Raw genomic sequence first — 20626 nt, 5'->3', positions numbered from 1 at the left:
CACTTTGACACTCGCGCGCTGCCAGTCTTTGCCAACGCTCTCGAGTAATGATACGGGAGAGAAGGGCCACATGCAGAGCTGGGGTTGACTGAGGGTTGATAATCTCCCTCATGAGACCCCGCCCCCACCTCCTTACAGCCCCCATTCCTGAACTCCCATAACTCCCCCCCCCCTCCCTTATTTCCTATGTCTTATTTTAGTTGCACATAATCCACTTATTGGCCAAGACAGCAAGTCAAGGGTGAATGAACGTGTCGATGTAAGAGCATGGATCAAATGTGTGTTTGTTGTGCATAACAAGTCAGGAAGAAAAGAGGTAAATACAAAAGCGCTGTGTGCATGTGTCCATAAATGGACGTTTGAACATTTGAGTGTGCACCTCACACAGCTCGTGTGTATGTAACTGTGTGTGTTTTGTCGAGTTAATTGTGTATTCACACTTACTGGAGGCCGGGCTGCTTCCCCGCAGGCGAAGCTTAGTGAGGAATGGAAAACAGACAGGGAGGCATCATGCCATCGCATTGGAAATAAGATCCTCGCAGCCATGACCCACCCACCCCATCCACCCACACAAACACACACGGCACCCACACACACACAAAAGCGCACTGACACAAACGATGAATCTAATCCCGTATCAGTGGCATTTAAGTTTTTTTTTTAAAAACTGATATTGAAATCAGCAGCCTTGACAAGTCTGCCGTTCCTGGCAGCCCATTTTTACAGTGCATCTAATTTGCAGTATCAGCCACTCAGATTATATTATCATGAGCTTGATCTTCTAACATGAGGAAGTCCGCCTTGTAGTGCTGCCGCAGGTCTAACTGCTGGTGGGGATTATGTCAAGGAATGAACCACACACAAGGTTTGATGATATTCTACAACAGTAAAGCTGTGTTTTTTTTCTCATTACCAAGTAGGGTAATCTATATATATTATAAGGCAATATTTTACAGAGGTCACTGGAGTTTTTTTTCCCGACAATAATCAATACAGTTTCACATTTTGTTCAGCTGTAACAAGTAAAACACTATTTTAAGTAACCGTCCATTAGGATGGCCGAACTCCGCAAAACTATTCTTTTTAAGTCAGAAAACCTTTGAATCATAAATAAAGAACAAATCTATTTAAAAACCTGAACAATCTTGTTATCATTGCGTGTGGTGTTTCTTAAATTTCTAAATAAGAAGACAACAACATACAGACGGTACAACTTGCGATTTCCAATGAGCAGAACGCTGTCAGGTGTTCAGCTTCCCTCTGCACGGCTGTTACTGATTCATATTCTGACAGGATCTCTCAGAGGCCGACCAGCATATCAATGAGCAGAACCGCACAGGTCAGAAAGCATAACCAACGCTCCACCTGTTAATGATGCACGCTGCTCTGACACGCCATTAGATTTGTGAGAAGTATCCGTCGGTTCCCACGAACAATGCTCTATCTTTTCCCTCCCATTCATGAATATATTTGGCTATTTTCTTTTTTGTTTAATTAAAAAAAAAAAAAAGAAGAAGAAAAAAGTGTTGCTGCCCGCTTCCCTTCGGCAAAAGAAAGCAAAATGCTGCGTTTCATTATGTCCGGTTCTAAAGTTGAACAAAAGTACTCCATTGTTGTGTTAAATGGCGAACCTGCTTTATTCGGTGTACGTAGAGGATTCGCAGCTTTGATGTTTGAAGTTCCATTCACGCTTTGTACTGTAAATATTAAAATATTTCCATTGATATTCCCTCCCTGCCTCACAAACACCGGTGCTAGTCTACACAGTGAGGAGATCAAAGGCTTGCGGTCCACGGAGCCCCTTTGGAGATATGATGCAGACTGACAGCTCAGCTTCTGCTGCTCAAGCTTAGTGGAAACTCTGTGATGCTGTCAATTATTTTCTTTCCTGTTGTTTTAAGCTGAAGGCTTGTTGCTGTGAATACGATCCATTGTGTGGCACATTGGTGGCATTAATTAAATGTATTTTTTTTATTTATTATCATACGTGAAAAGTTCATTCATGCACACAGATTTTGAAGAGACCTTTGTGTCATCACACTGGAAGTGACTCTAAATGAAACGGGCTCTCGGATCTTTGACAAAAGAATGACATCTTAAATGTTTATTCACTCCAATGAGATTTCAATGTTTCGAGAGTCACGTTGTTTGCACATGGATGGTGTATTATAATGAGCATCGTTCTTTGTTTGCCACACTGCATGAGAACTACAAACATTGTGAAATGGTTGCGATTGATGAGATGTTCACCATCATTGTGTAGTTTTGTACGCGCCTCAATTCCTCAAATTACAGATTCTTGCTGCTACTTATTTGGGAATCCGGCCCTGGATGCGCACTGACCTATTTGCTCATCGTGCGTATGTTTCCTGCTGAACATCTTAACATGTTGTGGACAAAACTCTGTCTCAGAACTGATTGTCTACCGGAGTAAACGATGAGAGAGAGGAATGGTGAGTTCCAGGCTTTGGCGGACTTTGTATCTTCAGGCTTCAGTCCTCATCGGACCGTCCGTGATGATTTAGAACCTTTATTTCAACTTCGTGGAGCATTCACAGGAGGTTTTTTGAATTTAACTTGGATATAGTTATAAAAAGATAATATAATGAATATAATGAAACAAAAAAACAACTATGCAAGGTTCTTTTCCCACAATATTTTCTTCAGTTCTATATTGTCTGTTAAAACACTGATTTCCTAAATGACAATAACACTGCTTTACTATTGTCTCAGTTATTGATTTCATAACAATAGATTGTCATAATGCTGCTACTGTAGCACTGCAGACAAAGCATCAGTATGAACCATTGTGCAGTGTATAATGTATTACTGTATTATCAATAATGTATTCAGTTATTATTATTATTATTATTGAACAACAAATTCAAACAGTGAGCAGACAACAAGATGCAAATTTGTTGAGGCTGAAACAATAAAAGCTCCAAGAAATGAGTGAAATCAGATTGCGGCGGATATTCTCGCCGGCAGAAAGTAGATAATGTGTCAATAAGATGATAATTAAATTTTGTATGGAGAAGTCTGGAAACCAAAAACTTAAATAGGGCAACACTTTCAACTTTTCTGCCCCCGCCCCACACTCACTTATCTGCAATTAAGGCCCAAATATATGTCAGAGGACGGATGAGATGGGGAAATACTGAGCTGGGTGTCATGGGCATTGCAATGTGGGTCACGCATCAGTGGAGCAAGCCAGCAAACAATCTGAGAGGGAGATCCGAGTGCTGGTGATTTCATGCTTGTTGTTTGACCGAATAAATTACTTTTATTTTTAGTGCTGTCCTTTGAAGCGGTGCAACAAAACAAACAGCGGCTAGCTGCAGATCCCTTTTTGTTTGCGCGTTACAAGTTACTGTAAAGACGGCAGATTGCATAGAAAACGACACCGGACTGACTGCAGTTGTAGGGCATCCTCCATACCGATGATGAGGACACGCATTGAGTGACCCCGGAGTATCTATAAATAAAATTGAGAATGAATGAATTGTGTTTTATTGAGGAAAAAACAGCAACTTCGACTTGTAGACATATATTACAATTATGATGTATTTTTTATATTTTATTCGAATCACAAAAGTCAAGCGCATTACTGATTCATTCATCTATTCAAAGCAACACACATGACACACACTGCTGGTTTAGCTAACAACCCCAGATAGACACAGGAGATGACTCTCCATCGATTCGGCCTCTAATAGCCTGCATAAAATCTGACGAAAACAAATCCATCGGTCTATACGAGCTGTCGTATGGGAGCCAAATGGCTCGGTGGACTTTGTCAAGATTGGTTTTAGATTACTGTTGAAAATAACTGGCCGTGGCCGCCACTAGATTTTCAGGCAATTGGATTTCTCGAAAACCAGATATAAGATCAGAAGAGATTCAGTGGGACTGTTGGGAATGAGGTCTCAAGCGCAATGCAGTCACAGCAGAGAGAGATTTGTAATCCAAGACTTTACTTGACAAGTCTAAATTCAGATATCTCAACAGAAGTTGCAATATATTCAGAGGTTATTACCTCAAAAATGTTTTTTAGATTCTGATTTTCTGCAGTTCCACATGCCTTTCTAGATTGGTTGATCTTCTTAAGACGCAAATACGACCACAATCTGAAGAATAGTTTACACGAAATGACTGAATACAGTGAATACAAATTAAAACATCTCTTTACTGGCTTGCAGGCGTAACGCCTCCACACAAAATATGTACAGCTTCATTAGCAGAATGCTTCACTAAAGTAATGTGGGCTCAATTAACTTCTGAGCCTTGCATGGACACTTTACACAATATTGTATTGGCTTTTCAGTCAATTTTGTTCTTGCATAAAACACTTATGTTTCACAATTAATGTGAAAATCTGAAGTATTGAAGCGCTCCAAGCATCCATGACGGACGTCACCGCTGCTCATTCTCCCAGCCGTGGGACTTAATCAGCATAATATTTGAAAACCAACGCTGTCATCCTGCTATTATTGGTTTTGCTTATGAATATGGAAAAGGTTGAGAGAGAGAAAAAGCAATGCTGTGGCCCTAATTGGCGTGTGTGCATGACCTGTAGCTTACTTTGAGGAATGAGGTTTGATTGTGACTGCAGGCTTGCAGCGTCTACACTACATGATGTCCTTTGTTCTGCACGCGTGTCTGGGATTCAAACTCAGGTTTATAAATGAGAGAAAAGAAGTTCATAAACTAATATTTGTACAGGCGTCGCAAATGTCCTTGGTTCTCTCCCTTAGCAGGGTCTTATAGAACACACAGCAGTTTGCCTGTATATTCTCCTCTTTGTCTAAGCTTGTATATGTTTACAGGAAACTGAATATAGAAGGTTTAAAACCCACAACTCTGTTTGTAATGACATTTTTCAGTGAAGTCACAATTTCTTTTTACAACTGATAAATGAATGATGAAGGCATGTGCAAATGACAAGCTAGTGCAATATGTTAACCATACTTTACCGTTTTATGTTTACCTCTTTCTTCAATAAACGTCTTTATTTTTTCTTTTTTTTCAAAATGAACCGAAATGGGATCCACAAGGAATATCTTTGGTAGATGACAATGAGAATAAACTCTTTCACGCAGACATGTGTGAGGCCAAAAGCTTCAAACTTGCCAATACAACAGTTTATTCATGTATCCCCTATCTGGTCTCATTACTCCTGTATCGTCATAAATGCACCAATGTCAGGATAATTGGCAGCGTTGGCAAATGGGAACACTGATTTTTGGGTTCTGTCTCTCCTCTCCCAGAATCTCGTACTGCACAGCAGATAAAACTCAGGATAAGGTCTTCGCGTATATCTCTCAGAGTCCGTTCAACGAGACCCTGGAGTGCCATGCATTTCTCTGCCAAAAGAAGAAGATTGTAAGTGTGCATCGCTTGTCATTTTGTTGTGTGTACCTGTGTGTGTGTGTGTGTCTGGATTTAGCTTGATGTCCAATATGGAATACACGCTCTTGGACTTCAGCAGGTTTTAAGGTCAGATTGTTTGAGAACTGAGTGTATGTGTATAATTCACCTGAGGACGGGAGTGGCTCTAATGTAGATGGTGTATGGCTCCATCTTGTGGCAGGACACCTCCCAGCTCATCAGTCTGTATTGGGAGATATTGCTGAGGTTCGAAATATAAATAGCTTACAGATTTTTATGTTCAACGTATTTTCACAGTCGCTAAATAATCAGCCTATAGATGCCAAAGCAAAACATTTCCTTCAGCACCAAATAGCATCACAACTATTTCATAGGTTTTTATATTTCCACGGGGAATATTTCATCGTAAATGTCGTTCTTCCTCTTTTCTTTCCTCTTCAGGCTCAGGCTGTGACACTAACGGTAGCCCAGGCCTTTAAAGTAGCCCTCGATCTGTGGGAGATCGCTCAGGAAGGTAAGTTCACTGAACAGGAAGAAGCGCACTGAGACGGTTGAAAACAGTATGAGTAAGGAGAGGCTGTACAAAGAACTGAGGGAAATGTGCAGCAGGTATGAGTCCTTAAACCCAGAAATGTATCCGCATCAACTGTGGTTAGAAGGTCTGTGGAGGACACAAGCTAAAGAGATTTTGAAATATATACGTCAGTAAATATCCCTCTGTTGAATTTTGAAGGCTTTTTTTTTTGGCTTCTGTAGATTTTTGGCGATTGTATTCACGCTTCAAAAAAGTCAGGATTATCATTAGCTTTATCAAAATGAGTGAGTATCATGAACTTTAAGTCCCACAGAGATTATTTTACAGAACAATCCAAAAGTATGTTCATCGAGGGAAACAGTGCGACGTTAACTTCTGGGTACGTCGTCGCTGCTGCACTTTTCTGACCTCCACAATCTCCTCTGAGCTTTTTAAATGTCACACTGCTGGACTTCTGGCATGTGCAATCGCCACTAAACTTTAATTGCTACCAACCGAAAGTTCAAACTCCGACAATTCAATTCAAACATCCCATAGTTTTCTTCAGGTTTAGTTTTGACAGGTTTTTCTCTCTCTCTACCTGCAGACAAAAACAAAAAAGCCAGGACCTGCTGTTCTTGTGCAGCAAGCAAAGGGCAAACGCAGACGACGGACGCTCAGTGCGTTCCTGCAGGTGAGTTCATTTGAGTTTATCAATGCTTCTTCTGCACAACAAGCTCAACTGCAAATATTGAATGTTGTATTTACTTGTAAAAGGCTGAACAATTGAACTGGACACCGCAGAATGTCTTTCTGATGAATACTGCAAGACAAGATCAATCTCAGCCAAAAGTTCATTTTGCCTTTTTTTTTTTGTAAAACACACTTCCACAATACACTTTACTACCCGGTTCATAACGACGAAAGTTCATCGGTGTCGCAAAAAGCAAAGAGTTTGACTTCCGAATGTAAAATTCAGATACATTTATCAAGTGCATTTTACAACCTTTATGACTAAATTCACATCACATTACAGACCTGGAAGTTGTAATTCCACCTTTTGGTCACAATGTAAAATCTGCCTTTCGCCCATTTCTTCATGGAGGCTTGTCTGATACACACAATTAACACAATGTGATGGCTATAGTTTTTGATTTATCACACAGACATGAGCGTTTACTCTTGAGTTTCCTCGAGCTATTTCCTTAATTTATGCCAGACATTATATTTCCCAGATGTGTAAACACATTAGATGACGGCGGTATATACATGCAACGCATCTCTCACAAGAAACACTTGGCTCCGACCAGATTGCTAAGAGCTAATTATCCACACTGAGCTCACTGGGAGGTGTGCTGCCTGGAGTGATGGACATCTCCCATCCGTTCAGTTTCAGGCTCAATAACAACTTCACATGTTTATCTTTTCAAAAGCTGTCAGTCATTCTGCTTTGTTTTCTATTCTACATGCGCTCACACGTCACACTGGTTTTGAATCAACTTTTAGCTTTTATGATTGTTGTTCATTCAGTTATGAATATTTAACACACTTCTTGGCATGTTTTTGCTGCTGCAGGAGTTAATGTTACACTTGCAACTGGCCTGGAATAATTCAGGTGTTGTATTTCTAGGACGATGGGGATAAAGATTGTGTTATTTCCACCTGCTGTACAAGCCTGTCACCGACATCACTATGGCCTGATTTTAGTTTGGTAAAAACTCCAACTGTATTATATTGCAGTCACTAAAATGAGACAGTAAGTTGATGCAGATTTAGATGAGGAAAGAACACATTCTTTCAGACTTCAGGCTTTTCATAATCCTCCCAAACAGTTTCCAGTGAACATGAGTACGTACATGCTTAGTAGACTCTGGCATAATTAATTCGGAAATGATCTTTCTGGTGCAAGTTGGGACACAACAATGAGCCTTGTAATTTTGTAGTGAACCCTTCCACACACACACACACACACACACACACACACTTAATCTCTTATACTCAAAACATTCTGCTGCATGCCCCAAACTGTATTGGATTAGCATAAAGTTGGCATTCCTATAAAGAAGGGACTCGTGGGTACCCATAGAATCTATTTCAATTCACCCCTAGGGTCATGGCGACATTTTTGGAAAATTCGACTTATCAGTTTTTCCCTCGCCAAAATGTAGCCCAACTTCGGAGTGTTGTTTACCAAGCTTCTCGGTTGGTTTTTCAGTTCCACATACATCAAGCATCCTCTAAAACTGAGCCCTCTACAACCTCGGGAAGACGGTATGCTAACGGTTAACTGCTGCCAATCACTTCTCACTGAGAACAAATCTCCTAATTATACACCACTTATTTAGTCATTCGAGGGACTGGAGTTTTTAAGTACTATCCCATAGCCGTGACATTTATAGGTCAAAATGTTTTCCACTCCTCAGGGGGTCAAAGGCTCTGCTAAATGAGACTTAATCATCCCTTCAGTTTGTTGTTAGATAAGCGGCTGGCTCTCCCAGCTTCTTTCAATTAAAATGGGCTCTTCTTCCAGCTGCAGTGGCCCGGGGACAGTGAGAAACTGTGTCGTGAAAGCCTCAAGGACTTTGGGAGTAACTCGACACCGAGAGCCGTCTAAAAGTTTTGGCGGTTAATTAAAAATCTGCCTGTTGCAGAGAAAGCTGTGAATGCCACAGGCGGGAGTTGATGTTTCACTTCTGTGCTGCGGACTGGGGAGATTTAAAGAGACAGAAAAGGAAGAGGAAACTCCCTCCTCTCTTCTCTGTCGGGTGTCTGTACGCGTGCCGTCCTTTTCCCGCTTGTCTGTCTCACCTCCCGTGTCCCTGTCGAACCTCTCGTCCACACCTGCCAACCTCCCTCAGATCCAGAGGCACGCAAGCCGGTTGGGTTGGAGGAGAAGCTCCGGAGGCCCTTCTTCTCTGCTTCGCTCAGCTCGCCCTCTCCTCGCAGTAACCCCACGCGAAGGCGACCGATCAAACACGACTCCTGGGTACGTCACGCCGTCTGCGTCCAAGCTGCCGATTGGGCCAAAAATAATGCTTAAAGTGGTTGTATGCTCAAGTGACAGATAGAGATGCAGCTGTCCAACTTCTTCTCTCCTGGTACCGAATCGCGAGACAGCAACTCAGGGTAGCGATCCTAGACTAGTGTATTTTCCCCAAAAGTTTCAATCTGTACACCTCACTCCGTAGTATAACAATACGTTGTATGCAACATGAGGCCGTCAGATTGCTGTGTCTCTTCTATTTTTTTGTTTTGTAAATCACATCTTTATTTGCTTTCTCTGCTTGTATTTCAACCATCAACTGTTTAAAACATGTTTGTTATGCAAGACTATACAAAGTATTTAAAACCCTTTATTACGTTAGATTTTAAATTTCAGATATTTAAAATAGTCCTTGTGTTGGCTTGTTGTATGAATTTAAAAGTAACGAGTTGTGGAAAGCAGTGTGTCCATGGGCCAACAAAATATTGCCAAATATACCTTTTATCACATCATGATTTTTGAGCATTCTTTATAAAACAACAATTTTACTCCCTTTTTATTGTGTTTTATGGGGAAAATAACTAGAATTATTAATTATTCATGACATTAATCATCATTGGAGTTCCATGCGGTTGTCAAAGTTTTTAATGTTTATCCTCCAGAGACTCACCATCAGTCGCCATCCTGGTGTTCACTTACAGATTCTTAACACTAGGTGGCACCATGTTCATTAGAATATCTCTCTTATGAGCTGATTTCACAAATCCATCTGTATTCTTTGTTGCATATTCTCCATTTATAAGACTTCTCCTACTTATATACATTATTCTTTAATTTCATCAGCTCACCTAACTTGAGCTTTGTTCCTCTCGTTATGTTGTATTGTATTGTTCATAATCCTTACATTAGGTGCAATTGTGTATTTTTTCAGTGTAAATTGGACAGAAGTAATATGTATTTCATGATGAATGTATTTGTATGTCAATAACTAAAAATTGGCTGGATCACTTGCATTCCCAAACCTTGTGCAGAGAATGTAGAGCATCCTTATCCATATGTTTCCAGACTCATATTATATGAGTCATGCAATATTTCAGTCAGTGATTGAAACAAAAACCTGCCTTGTGAAGTATTTGACTATTTGGCTCATAAATTAATTTGTATATCACTTGGGTAAAATACATTAGGACAAACTGATGACTCAGTGAAGATCCACAGGAGCCGCAGGATCGTAATTAAAAGTAATTCATGTGTGTATTGATTCATATTCTTCATGTCCCGACAGGACGTGGACGATGGCCTCGATGATGCGTTCTCAAGGTAACCTTTGCATATGACTACTGCTGAACACTGGACATTTATTCTTTCATTTAGACAAATAGATGGGATTGTTTTCGCACACAAAATACTTGTATACATGTGACCCCCTTGAAACCCAAATTTATGAAACTAATGTTCTGTGGATTGTAGGTCCAAACAGAAAAGCAGTAGATCACCATTTGAATGCTGTCGAGCCATTTTGACAGTTGCACTAAGAGTGATGGTCAGCTGTCAGGGACTCTTTTAAATAAGAAAAACTTGAAATGACAGATTGATTGACACAGATATTTATTAAAAGTCACAGATGCAGACAGGGATATGCAATAGTCTCCTTTACTCAAGTAACTGTGTTACATTGATGCCATTACATCCATGTCAATGAGCAGATGTAGAAAGGATGCACATCATAATTGTGTGGTAACTTAATTTGGTGTCCTAAAACGTATTTGTTCAAGTCATCATTGACCGGTGAGGTGTTGACGAATGATGACAGCTCTGAGAGATTTAGTAAAGGCAGAACGGTTGCGGGGTTTTTCCTGTCTCTTGATGAGGCGGAGGTGGTACCCTCCTGATTATGTGCACACATGAATGCGTAAACCTTCCTGGACCCTGAATAGTCATGGGCTGAATACTATAATTATGTTCATCTGCAAGTTTCTGTAGTGGTTCCAGTTATACTTGATCATAAAGTGTACTGAAGTAGCATGTCACAGGTCATGGTTGAGTTGTGTTGGAGACTGAGAATTTGGCCACAAAGACTGATAAAATCTTGCTACTGGCTAAATCTTTCTTCTTTTTTTTCCAATTCTTTTTTTTTAATGCTTCAATTTTGATTAAAAGAAAATTATATTTTCAATGACATATAGAATTCTGTAGTAAGTGTCCTAAATTAGCCGTATGTGTATTTATGTATTCTATAAAATGGGAAAAAGTAGATATATCATAAAATAAATAATAAAAAAAATAATTAATTTCTCTACTTTTCACTGGTGTAAACAGATGCACGCTGGCGTTGGTCTCAGTGTAAAATGGCGTTCAGAGACGCATCAACACCCGCTGTAAATACTAAACTAAACTAAAACATTGGAATAAGAGACTAATAACGACCTCACTGGCTTTCCATGTGTGGATTGATTGTGGAATGTGCTGCGGTGGCAAAGACGCTGAAGCCCATATTCATTTTAAAAGTGACCGATGGTGTAATTTCATCACTCCGTCAGTCAGCGATAGACTTCCCTGTTTATAAGGCCGGTTCCTGCTTTGCTGCAGTCCAGACGAACACAGACGGTTATTTTCTTCCTCTTCGGCAGTTTTGGCAGCGCCTTTCCCTGTTCACTATGCTGATTACCATTCAGTGCCGCTACATCGGTGTAATGCTGCTGCACTTACAAAAGACAGAAATCCACCAATCTGCCTTAATGAAGGCACCAAGCAGAGAGCGCAGAGAGATGGAGGTGGGACAAGATTTGACGGGTGTCGCCGCCTCCTAATTCTATTTGGAAATTACTTTAGTTACTGTTGTCTCTCTGCAATCTGCAGAAAGACTAAAATGTGAAATGTGAGCCCCACAGCGGAACCTTTATGTCATAAAAATCCTGCTTACAATGACACAGAACATGATTTATATCACCGCTTACAACCTCATGCACGTGGTCCCTCTGACAGACTCTTTGATAATGTGCCTCCATGCACAACAAACTGTTAGAAATATAGACCGAGCAGTGCAGTGAGTGTCGGTACTCTCCGCGTGGCTTCTCATTTCCTCGTATTACCAGCTGATATGCGCGTGTGCGAGACCGCAACTCATTAAGTGGTGTTGCCTTTGGCTATTAGACATGTATTGTGTTGGAGCGTGCAACGCTTTGTTTCAAGCAAATGGTTAAATGAGAAGTAGAAACCAGACAGAAGTGTGAAGGGGGCTCGGAAGAGGAAGGCGAGTCAACCCTGAGGCTGTTCTGAGCAGGGGTGAGGAAATGCTGACCTCAAGTGTGGCCTGGAGGAAGGTGTGACACTTGGATTTAGAGTCAACATCCTACAGGAAATGCTGAATGATTGCGGGAATGTTGGAGCTGACCTCCCCTGCAGAGGTCAACAAGGATGTCGGGCTCTGCTGAGGCGGTGCGCGACCGGTGGATAAGATGTGCCCTGAGGTGTGGAAGACTCAGGGTCACATTCACTTGTCGTGGCTGTCGCACCTTTCTCGGTGTGAAATGGGACTTTGGGAGCGGCTTTAGGTCAGAAGAGGAGGGTTGTGTTTTACTTATCGATAGATTCAAGACCTTGTCATTGGTTCTCAACTGCTCTGTCCCTTTAAAAACTTTGAGTAGCTTATAACATATAACCTTTAAATAGAAAAGTTGAAGGGAGGGCTTTTTTATCCTTTTTTAGGTTGTTTTTTTTCCTGCTACCTCTCCTGTACAGAAAAGCCTAAACAACCAGGCCTCTTGCGTTAATGTCGTGTTTAGGAATGGGATGGGGGGCCAGTTGGTGAATTCCTTGAAACCTTTATTCCACTTTATTTGTATGTAGAAGCACATCCTCTGGGGTCACTTGCAGCGCTATCATTCCTCTAACTTGCCAAACCATTCATTTTAATTGACTGCATCAGCACAGGTCAGGGTTAAAAGCCTCTGTAAAAACATCGGATGATAAGAATAGTAAATAGCTTTTCAAGTGTTCAACTATTGACATCAACTTCCTTTCAAATAGATTCATTTAAATGCTCTCATTTCTATTTGAGGTTTCTTCATTCAATGGCGACCTTGGAGTCGACCCTAATTTGCAGCTTGGGAATGAAGCAATTTAATTATTAAAGTTGAATTATTTAACCTCATCTAAATGTGATGAGTTATTAATGTTGAATTAAATGTGTAGCTACTTGAACACAACCCAGTATAACATTATCGTCATGATTTCCTTCTTCTTCACTCTGGCACGCAGCAACATGGAAGTAGAGGACACCGGTAAGTGATGTGACTGGCATGCTATTCGCATGCTTGGCATTGTTTTAATAGAAAAATGGCGGATTTTAATTCCATGGGTGTATATCCTCCCTCTATCTGGCACCGATGGCTCTCTGTAGGTGTGCCCCCTCATTTACAGTCATTTCACGATCTATCCTGTCTTCTTCTCTCAGTTTCTAAGCTTAGCATGTGGGAACCCCTTGGATGAATCCATATGTCCTGCCTCTGACCGCTGTAGCAATGTTACTCTTCTCTCTTCCTCTCTTTCTGTCTCTGTCAGACTGGCCGAGTCCTGCTCCGAACCCGTCTCTGACGATGCAGCTCTGAGTCCCCGGGAGGTCTTCTGCGAGAAACTGTTGTCTGTCCGCAACAAAGAGTTTGAATAACACCCCGCCGAAATATAGCTGCCCAACCCGGAGCGCCACAGAAAACAGAAGGGATTCAAAACACAAAAACGGCGTATACATCACTCGAGCCGACAGCAAAACGTACCACGTTTCCCGGTGCACAACCCCGAATCCGTGGATGCTGCGGTGGAGACAGAATGGATGCCCCGATATTATAAACTGCCATGCCTGCCAGTCATCACGCCGCTCAGTGTAAACAGCCATCTTCCGCCATATTCCTGCTCTCACAAACCGTCGGATCAAAGACACACAATGTACAACACGGCACTTCAAGACATGCACAAATTACATATTTCTAGTTCCACAGGAGGTTCCGAAGACGGAGTCTCCGTCTTTTAATCTTAACTTGTAAAAAAAACAAACACTTTCAATGACACTTGGATAAGTTGAAATTGGATGAAGATATTCTCAAAGACATTCCCGGCATCAAGTAGTTTAGAGTTGTGTGTCCGTAAAAGTATGTGTCATCTCTTTGTGAAAATGTCAAAGCTCTGATCTCCTTGTTTGCTTCACAAAGTCACAGCTGCCAGAGTCCATTGTTCCAGATCATCAGCAAAGCTGGCACACATCTTCAGTCGTGATGTTTAATGCGTTCTGCATTCATCCATTACGTTCTTTGAATAATGAAACGGCATTGTGATGAAGTCATTTGACACCATATGTCATCTTTTTATTGTTTGGAACATCAATGTGTCTTAGAGAAAAAGGCCAGAATCCACCTTTGACATAAAAGGCATGTGACATTTACAGAATGTGATACGCTGTATATATTTAATTACCATCAAATCAAACACAGTTTAGTTTTTTTTTTCGAGCTGAAGGGACTTCTGCTTTCCTTCGTGCATCCAAGACTTTAAACCAAATATCTTGGCTTTCTTCAGCAGATGTATTTGCTCAGTTGTCACCAAGATGCTTTAGCGGTGGTCGTATGGATCAGGTGGTGGTGTGTGTGTGTGGGGTGGCATCAAACAGAAATACATAAAAAATAATTGATCTATTGGGTTGTGCGATAACAAACTAATCAATCACAGTGACAACAGAGCAATTTTATCTGCTGACGAAGGCTATGAGATAAAAGAGTGTCGGACTCTTTCAGTCTGGGCAGTGCATGCAGTAAACTGGAGCTGAGGGTCAGTAGCGATGCACTTGACAAACTACTAAAGGTTTGGCATTTAAAGGGGGTTACCCCAGTGATTTAGTATTGCACTTCCATAATGTTGAGACCAATTTATAAAAAGAATGATCACAATTTAAGCTGCAGGGGCCAATATTCTCACCTGTTCTCCCTTTGTGGGTCAAAAACACTGGATCCCTGTGATGTATTTCATGATGCAGTTCGGTAGCGTCTTTTATGAGACTCTTCCTGTTCTGGTAAACAGCCACGTATGCTGAGCTTCACGCTCCTAGATTGTAAGACCGGCTGTGAGTTAACATGAAGAGGCTCCTGATCGCGTCACTATGACATCATCAGGGTTATTCCCCCCAGATTTTAGAGCTAAGACATAATAAAACTGTTTTCACAGTCTTTGAATAGTACAAATCTGAACTTGGTGTGTAAAATCAATGGAGTGCTTCTCCCCCTTTTAAGGTAAATGCAGCTCAATGTGGTTTTTAATAATGTGGAATCCATCAACACACACAAAGACAAGGATACTATGGTGAGAAATATGGATTATCAGTGATCAAAACGGATATGCTGTTGTATTCCTATGTGCTTGCTGGCTTGCTTTATGTTAAGAATGTCAATAGAATGTGTTTGCGATGTACAGAAAACGCCGCACCACAGCAGACCTTTCTCCCTCAGACACAGGTTGACATTCCTGGAAAGAATATTTTCAACACTGTCCATATGAATATGGCTTCTGTAACCAAAATATAGTGACTACATTTAGCCGTCTCTTCAATCAGTCAGCTGCCACTGTACATAAAGATGATGTAACTGTTCAAAAAAATTAGCGATGATGTAAGGTTAAGAGGACATTATTAGAGTAAAGACACATATTTCCTTATTCTGTATTTTTTCAATGTCAAGCGGTGTAATGTATGCATATGGTATCATTATAGAAGAAGTAGGGTGAATAGATTCAGGGCTTCACAAAGGTTGTTTTTAATAATTATCACACTTGTTGAGATGTGAATGTGTAGATGCCTGTATGTTTTTGCATTAGGTTAGATCATTTGTACAAATATAATCGTATGTGGTTTTTATCACTGCAGGAATTTCTTTATTTTTTCAATATAGCCTTCAGTAACCCATGTACAGTATTCAATTAGTCAAAATCCTGTTCTCAATTGAGTAATCTCTTGCTACATTTTCCTCTCTTAACTGCAGTCGGAGCCACAAAACACCTCCTTCATCCCACAATCTTAATATATATATATATGAATTTTTGCTCTGCTGAGACTCAGCGAATTATTTTTAGATGACTCTCGGATGACGTTGGCTGTCAGGAGGATATTATACTTTTCCCCAGTCGGTCTGAAGTGGTCCCTCTCTCTGTATTCATGGCATCATGACTGAGGCGGCGGTAGCGGGAGGAGGAGGGGGAGGGGGGGGCTCGGTGGTCGTTGTCATGACACCCGCTGCAGAATAATTGGACAGCTTTATCAGGTTACGCCATGAAGCTTAATTGCGTTGTTTCGTTCCCGACTGGCTGAAATAGCGCCTCCATTGCATCTTTGGAAGTGAGCTCGTTACTGTTTTGGTTGTCAAAAAAAAACAACCTCCAACCCGTCGATGGAAGAGCCGTCGAGCCTTTTTTTTTTTTTCCTTTTCAGTATCGACTATTTAGCAGAGTGCGCGCTTAAAATGCAAGGTCGTCATTTTGGCCTTACCTCGCGCACCTTTCCTCACGTATAGAAATGATTTTTGCAAAAAAGTTCTCATCCTTTCAGCTCCATCATTGTCTGATGTGTGTGTGTGTGTGGGTGCTTCAGTATCAGCTGATTCAGCGCTATTGAGTGATATTTGGAGATCAGCTGTTGTTGTCCAAGAGCTCTCGGGCTCAATAATGGTTTTCAATAACGACAACAAACAGAGTTTTGAACCATTTACAAAAAAGGACAACAACAAGAGTTGGTCATGCACAGCTCCACCACACACATAGTTACCCAACGCAGAGACCTATAATGTTAGATATTACTCTCGGATACAGTCTTCACCCAGACTTTGCCCTTTTTTAATTGATTTTCATGGAAAAATATCAGTGTGACGTGATTATAAGTGCGGCCAAACCCCTCCGGGATATAATGTAGAATCGATCAATCCCTGTATACGTCGTATCATGGGGTGAATTGATCTGCTGGACTAAATAGTTTTCTTTCATGTATCCTGTATTCTGTGCACAGCCCACTGATACCCAGCAAGTCTTGAATGGATGTTGTTTCCCATGCGGGAGGGTGTGGGGGTGACAGACCGACCTGCTCTTGGAGGTATAACGTGCCAATTTGAGTACGGAGTGCACTGAATACAAATCAGACTGGAGGCTTGAGGCCAGAACACATTTGAGGCTTTCAGACATTTCCGAAAAGTTATCCTTGCCCAAACATAACCACTGATGTTTACAGTGTTGGTTTACTTTTCAAAGAAGGTGCTTAATCTCTATCTATGCAATTAGTGGGTTTTCAATAGTGTTGTGTTATTATGATAACAGCGATTTGTCTATAAACCACGAGCAGTTGTCCTAAACTGTGGAAGAAAAAAAAAGAAAAAAGAAACTGTCATGGTTTGTTACATACTTATGCATAATAAAATACTTTGTACAAATATTTAACTACACTCAACTGTGATTTTTTGACCCTAGAATACCATTTACAGAAGCTGGTCTTTTGTCAAAAAGCATCTATATATTTGACAAAGTAGTTTGTCCTTCAGCAATGTCGGACAATATGATTGTTTTGTTGCGAATCAAGTTGATTCCAGAATTGCTCTCCAATTTGATCAATAAGGAGTTTCAACTACTCAGCTCGAAAAAGAACCAATCAAACCAGACGAGCGCTCTCTTTATCGTGATCGCTGATCAATCCCGAACATTTTAGTTTAAAAATAGAGTTTGAATCCATATTGTTTTTCTCCCAAACACTCCACAGCGCTCTGTGATCGATGCAGAGCAAAGGCAGCCTCTTGTTTGGCCGTCTGACTGACACGATCGCATCGATGGGTTTTCATTTCGCCCACTGCTCCTGATTGAAAACTCAAATAATGCAGAGCAGCTGCAAAGCAACAATATCTCTTCTGTTCTCTCAATCAGAAAAAAAAAAACAACAACTTTCATATGAACACAGCAAATGAAATATCAAGTACAAATATGTGCAGCCAGTGAATGGAAATGTACCATATTTGGACTGCGGAGGAGTTGTGTAGAGAGAGAGAGACGCATCATATGGCTCTGGTAGTGGCAGCGACCTGTCAATCACAGTAACCCCTCCCTAAATGATACCCAGGTGGATGGTCTATTTTACTTTAAATGGGACCAAAATGTAGTGAATGCACATAGCGATTCAGACCATAAACTCATGTTTAAGGTCTGAATATGGTGTATACTGACGTATTAAATCAAGTCATTTTCCTCGTATAGACTCCTTCTTTTTTGCAACTAGAGGAGTCCTCCTTGCTGGTCGAAAATACAAGTTTGAGACGTCTGCATTGGCTTCACTCGTCATAATCTGGGATTTAAGAATCAGAATCAGAATTTACATCTGCTTCAGATGAGGGCTTTTCTTCCCAACTCAAACTTGTGTGCGTGTCCTGTGAGACGGCAGTGCTCTTAGAGTGTTTGTTTAGTCTGATGAGTGTTTGGAGAGGAAGGCAAATATTAGTGTTTAATAAAGACACGGCAGCTGCATCATGGCGTGCCTTCAATCTCATCGCCCGGCTCCGCTGCACCAACAGACGGGTTTGAAAAGCATCAGCCTGCAATCTGTATCCGTGGGATCACGTGTGGTACAAATGACGAATGAAATAACAATGTGTTTAAGCGTACATTATAAAGGCTGACTGAAAGCTCAATGTGAGCACCCTCATGTCTTGTGGTTTGCACAAAGGCTCTGCGGAGGGACTTCAGTCTGCAGTGAGCACCAAAGAAAAGCTGAAGAAAAAGGACACTTTGATATTTTCACACAACTCACTGGAGACTGAGAAGCCACTTGGTGTTTCTTCATTGGCAACCACAGCATCGCTGCGGCTTGTTTGCTGCTTCTGTTCGCGATTCACATTTTTTTGTTGTTGTTGCTTTGTTGTGTTCGGTACACAGACATGTGAGGAGATGGCGAGTCAATGATGAGTCCGTCTGCTTCCTTCCTTCCAGCTCTTTTTGTTGATATTTTGCAGATCTGAGCTCACTGCAAACACAATACTCGTGTCATGTCATCAGACTCTAACGTGACCAGTCAAATCCGGTCTTCATGGACAAATTGTTGTGTAATTTACTTAATACTGCAGTAATGATGAAGAATAATGTATAGGATGACTACTCGTTTTTATCTGTGACATCTGTCACTGTTTGGCCTCATGAGCAGTGACTTTAAACTACCTGTGACCGTGTTACACGATTATTCATAACTACTCTCACAATACAACTGATTCATCATTTATTTGATTCTATCTTAGGATTTTTTGTTTAACTTTGGGGCAATCTTTGAACTAATTGAATTTGTCCGTGTCTTAGGGTCGGAGAATGAACAGCTCATTTTGTATTCATAACTGTAATTAATTGCTAATTCTTAATTTTTCTCCTATTTTAAAAAGGCTCAGTCAGCGCTGATGACGTGTTCCCCTCTGCTTCAATGACTTAATGTTGTGTTGGCAATGGTTGAACCGTTTATATTAAGAGTCTATTGAGACTGGCTTGTGGAGGTCAGATGAATTCAAGTCTGAACTATTTAATCTGAGATGAAATAATTCCATATTGTTTCAGGTTTTCCCATTACAAAGATATCAGCAGCTTATTTATTGCATAGCAGTGACGCATCCGTCCAGTTTCTGCTATTTGTATGATGTATTTTCAGTGTAAAAGTGCGATGTACATGAACGTTTTAGCAGTTTTCAACCTAAACAAACCTTTTACCTTTAAAACTCACTATCCATTAACAGTTTGTTTTGGTTGAGAAAATGTATTATAAGGTTAATGTTAACTTCTTGTTATTACATTTCTGCTCCAGATGAAATCAAGTGGAGAACAGAGGAAGCTGCTCATATTGCTGCACATGGACACTTGGGACTAGTACAATAATGAAAGTATGGACTCCAATGCAAACCCTATATTCATAAATCCATTTATTTGGAGATGCAGCACTTACTTCTCTGAATTCTTCCGAACCAAAGCTTATCTCAGCCATAACAACAGCCCATAAATCACCTGAACAACTAATAGAAACAAGTCTGCAGCAGTAAAGTGAAACCTGGGGGAAAAAAAGATGTTGTACAGCGTTACCTATTAATCCCCAGGAGTCTGCATTCACTTTCTATTTTAGGATGAGCCGTATTCTTAGGCACGCATAATTGCATTTTTGATTAGCAACGTGCTCGTTTAAAGGCCAGGTTAAATGTGAAATGGCTTATTTGACTTTGTAATGCAGCACACAGCCCTGTCTTGTAAAGTTTGCTTCATCGTGGATAAGTGGAGCGATTCTTGGTGAGATAACTGCTTGATGACTGGCAGCTGTGCAACAAATTTAAATCTTTGTATTTTTAGTTGTATTATAATAAATATAGAGGGGCGTAAACATATAGATAAGTACAGTATATGTGTCTACACTAAACAAAAGTTATTTAAGGTAACACCGGACTTAATGTGTCACTTTTAGCCACTGTATGCATCTTTTTTCCTCAGAACGAAAGGAGTGATGATAATTTTAACCCCCATATGATTACCAAATTATATTGGGACCACTTTGAAGTGTTACCAGCATTTTTTTGTGACTCTACTTGGCCAGCTTTTTGTTCACAAAATGCAATTCTCTTGTACTGTGTGTCTCAGGCCGGCATTTAATGCAACGAATGCATCTTTGTGACAGTTTGTGTGTGAAAGTGCTTTTTTGTGCGCAGTGGAAA

General features: G+C 40.7%; 1 protein-coding gene across 2 annotated transcripts in view; it reads left to right on the top strand.

The window, feature by feature from the left end:
• si:dkey-71h2.2 (low density lipoprotein receptor adapter protein 1) overlaps positions 1-17314 on the top strand; it is a 38935-nt gene extending 21621 nt beyond the window's left edge. Inside the window, exons 4-10 of one of the 2 annotated variants that reach the window (XM_068577417.1) lie at positions 5268-5382; positions 5830-5902; positions 6510-6596; positions 8761-8888; positions 10171-10205; positions 13146-13168; positions 13449-17314. In XM_068577417.1, coding sequence (XP_068433518.1) covers positions 5268-5382; positions 5830-5902; positions 6510-6596; positions 8761-8888; positions 10171-10205; positions 13146-13168; positions 13449-13495 — 508 coding nt within the window. In that variant the 3' untranslated portion in view covers positions 13496-17314. The remainder of the gene's footprint in view (positions 1-5267; positions 5383-5829; positions 5903-6509; positions 6597-8760; positions 8889-10170; positions 10206-13145; positions 13169-13448) is intronic. The other variant, XM_068577416.1, reaches the window with a different exon arrangement.
• The last annotated feature ends 3312 nt before the right edge of the window (positions 17315-20626 follow it).

This window comes from Clinocottus analis, unplaced genomic scaffold (assembly GCF_023055335.1).
Source record: "Clinocottus analis isolate CAN_PGR_092001 unplaced genomic scaffold, fCliAna1.0.p SCAF_15, whole genome shotgun sequence".
NCBI classification, from domain to species: Eukaryota; Metazoa; Chordata; class Actinopteri; order Perciformes; family Cottidae; genus Clinocottus; species Clinocottus analis.
The sequence above is the reverse complement of the archived record's forward strand: the minus strand, read 5'-3'. Positions and strand labels throughout refer to the sequence as shown.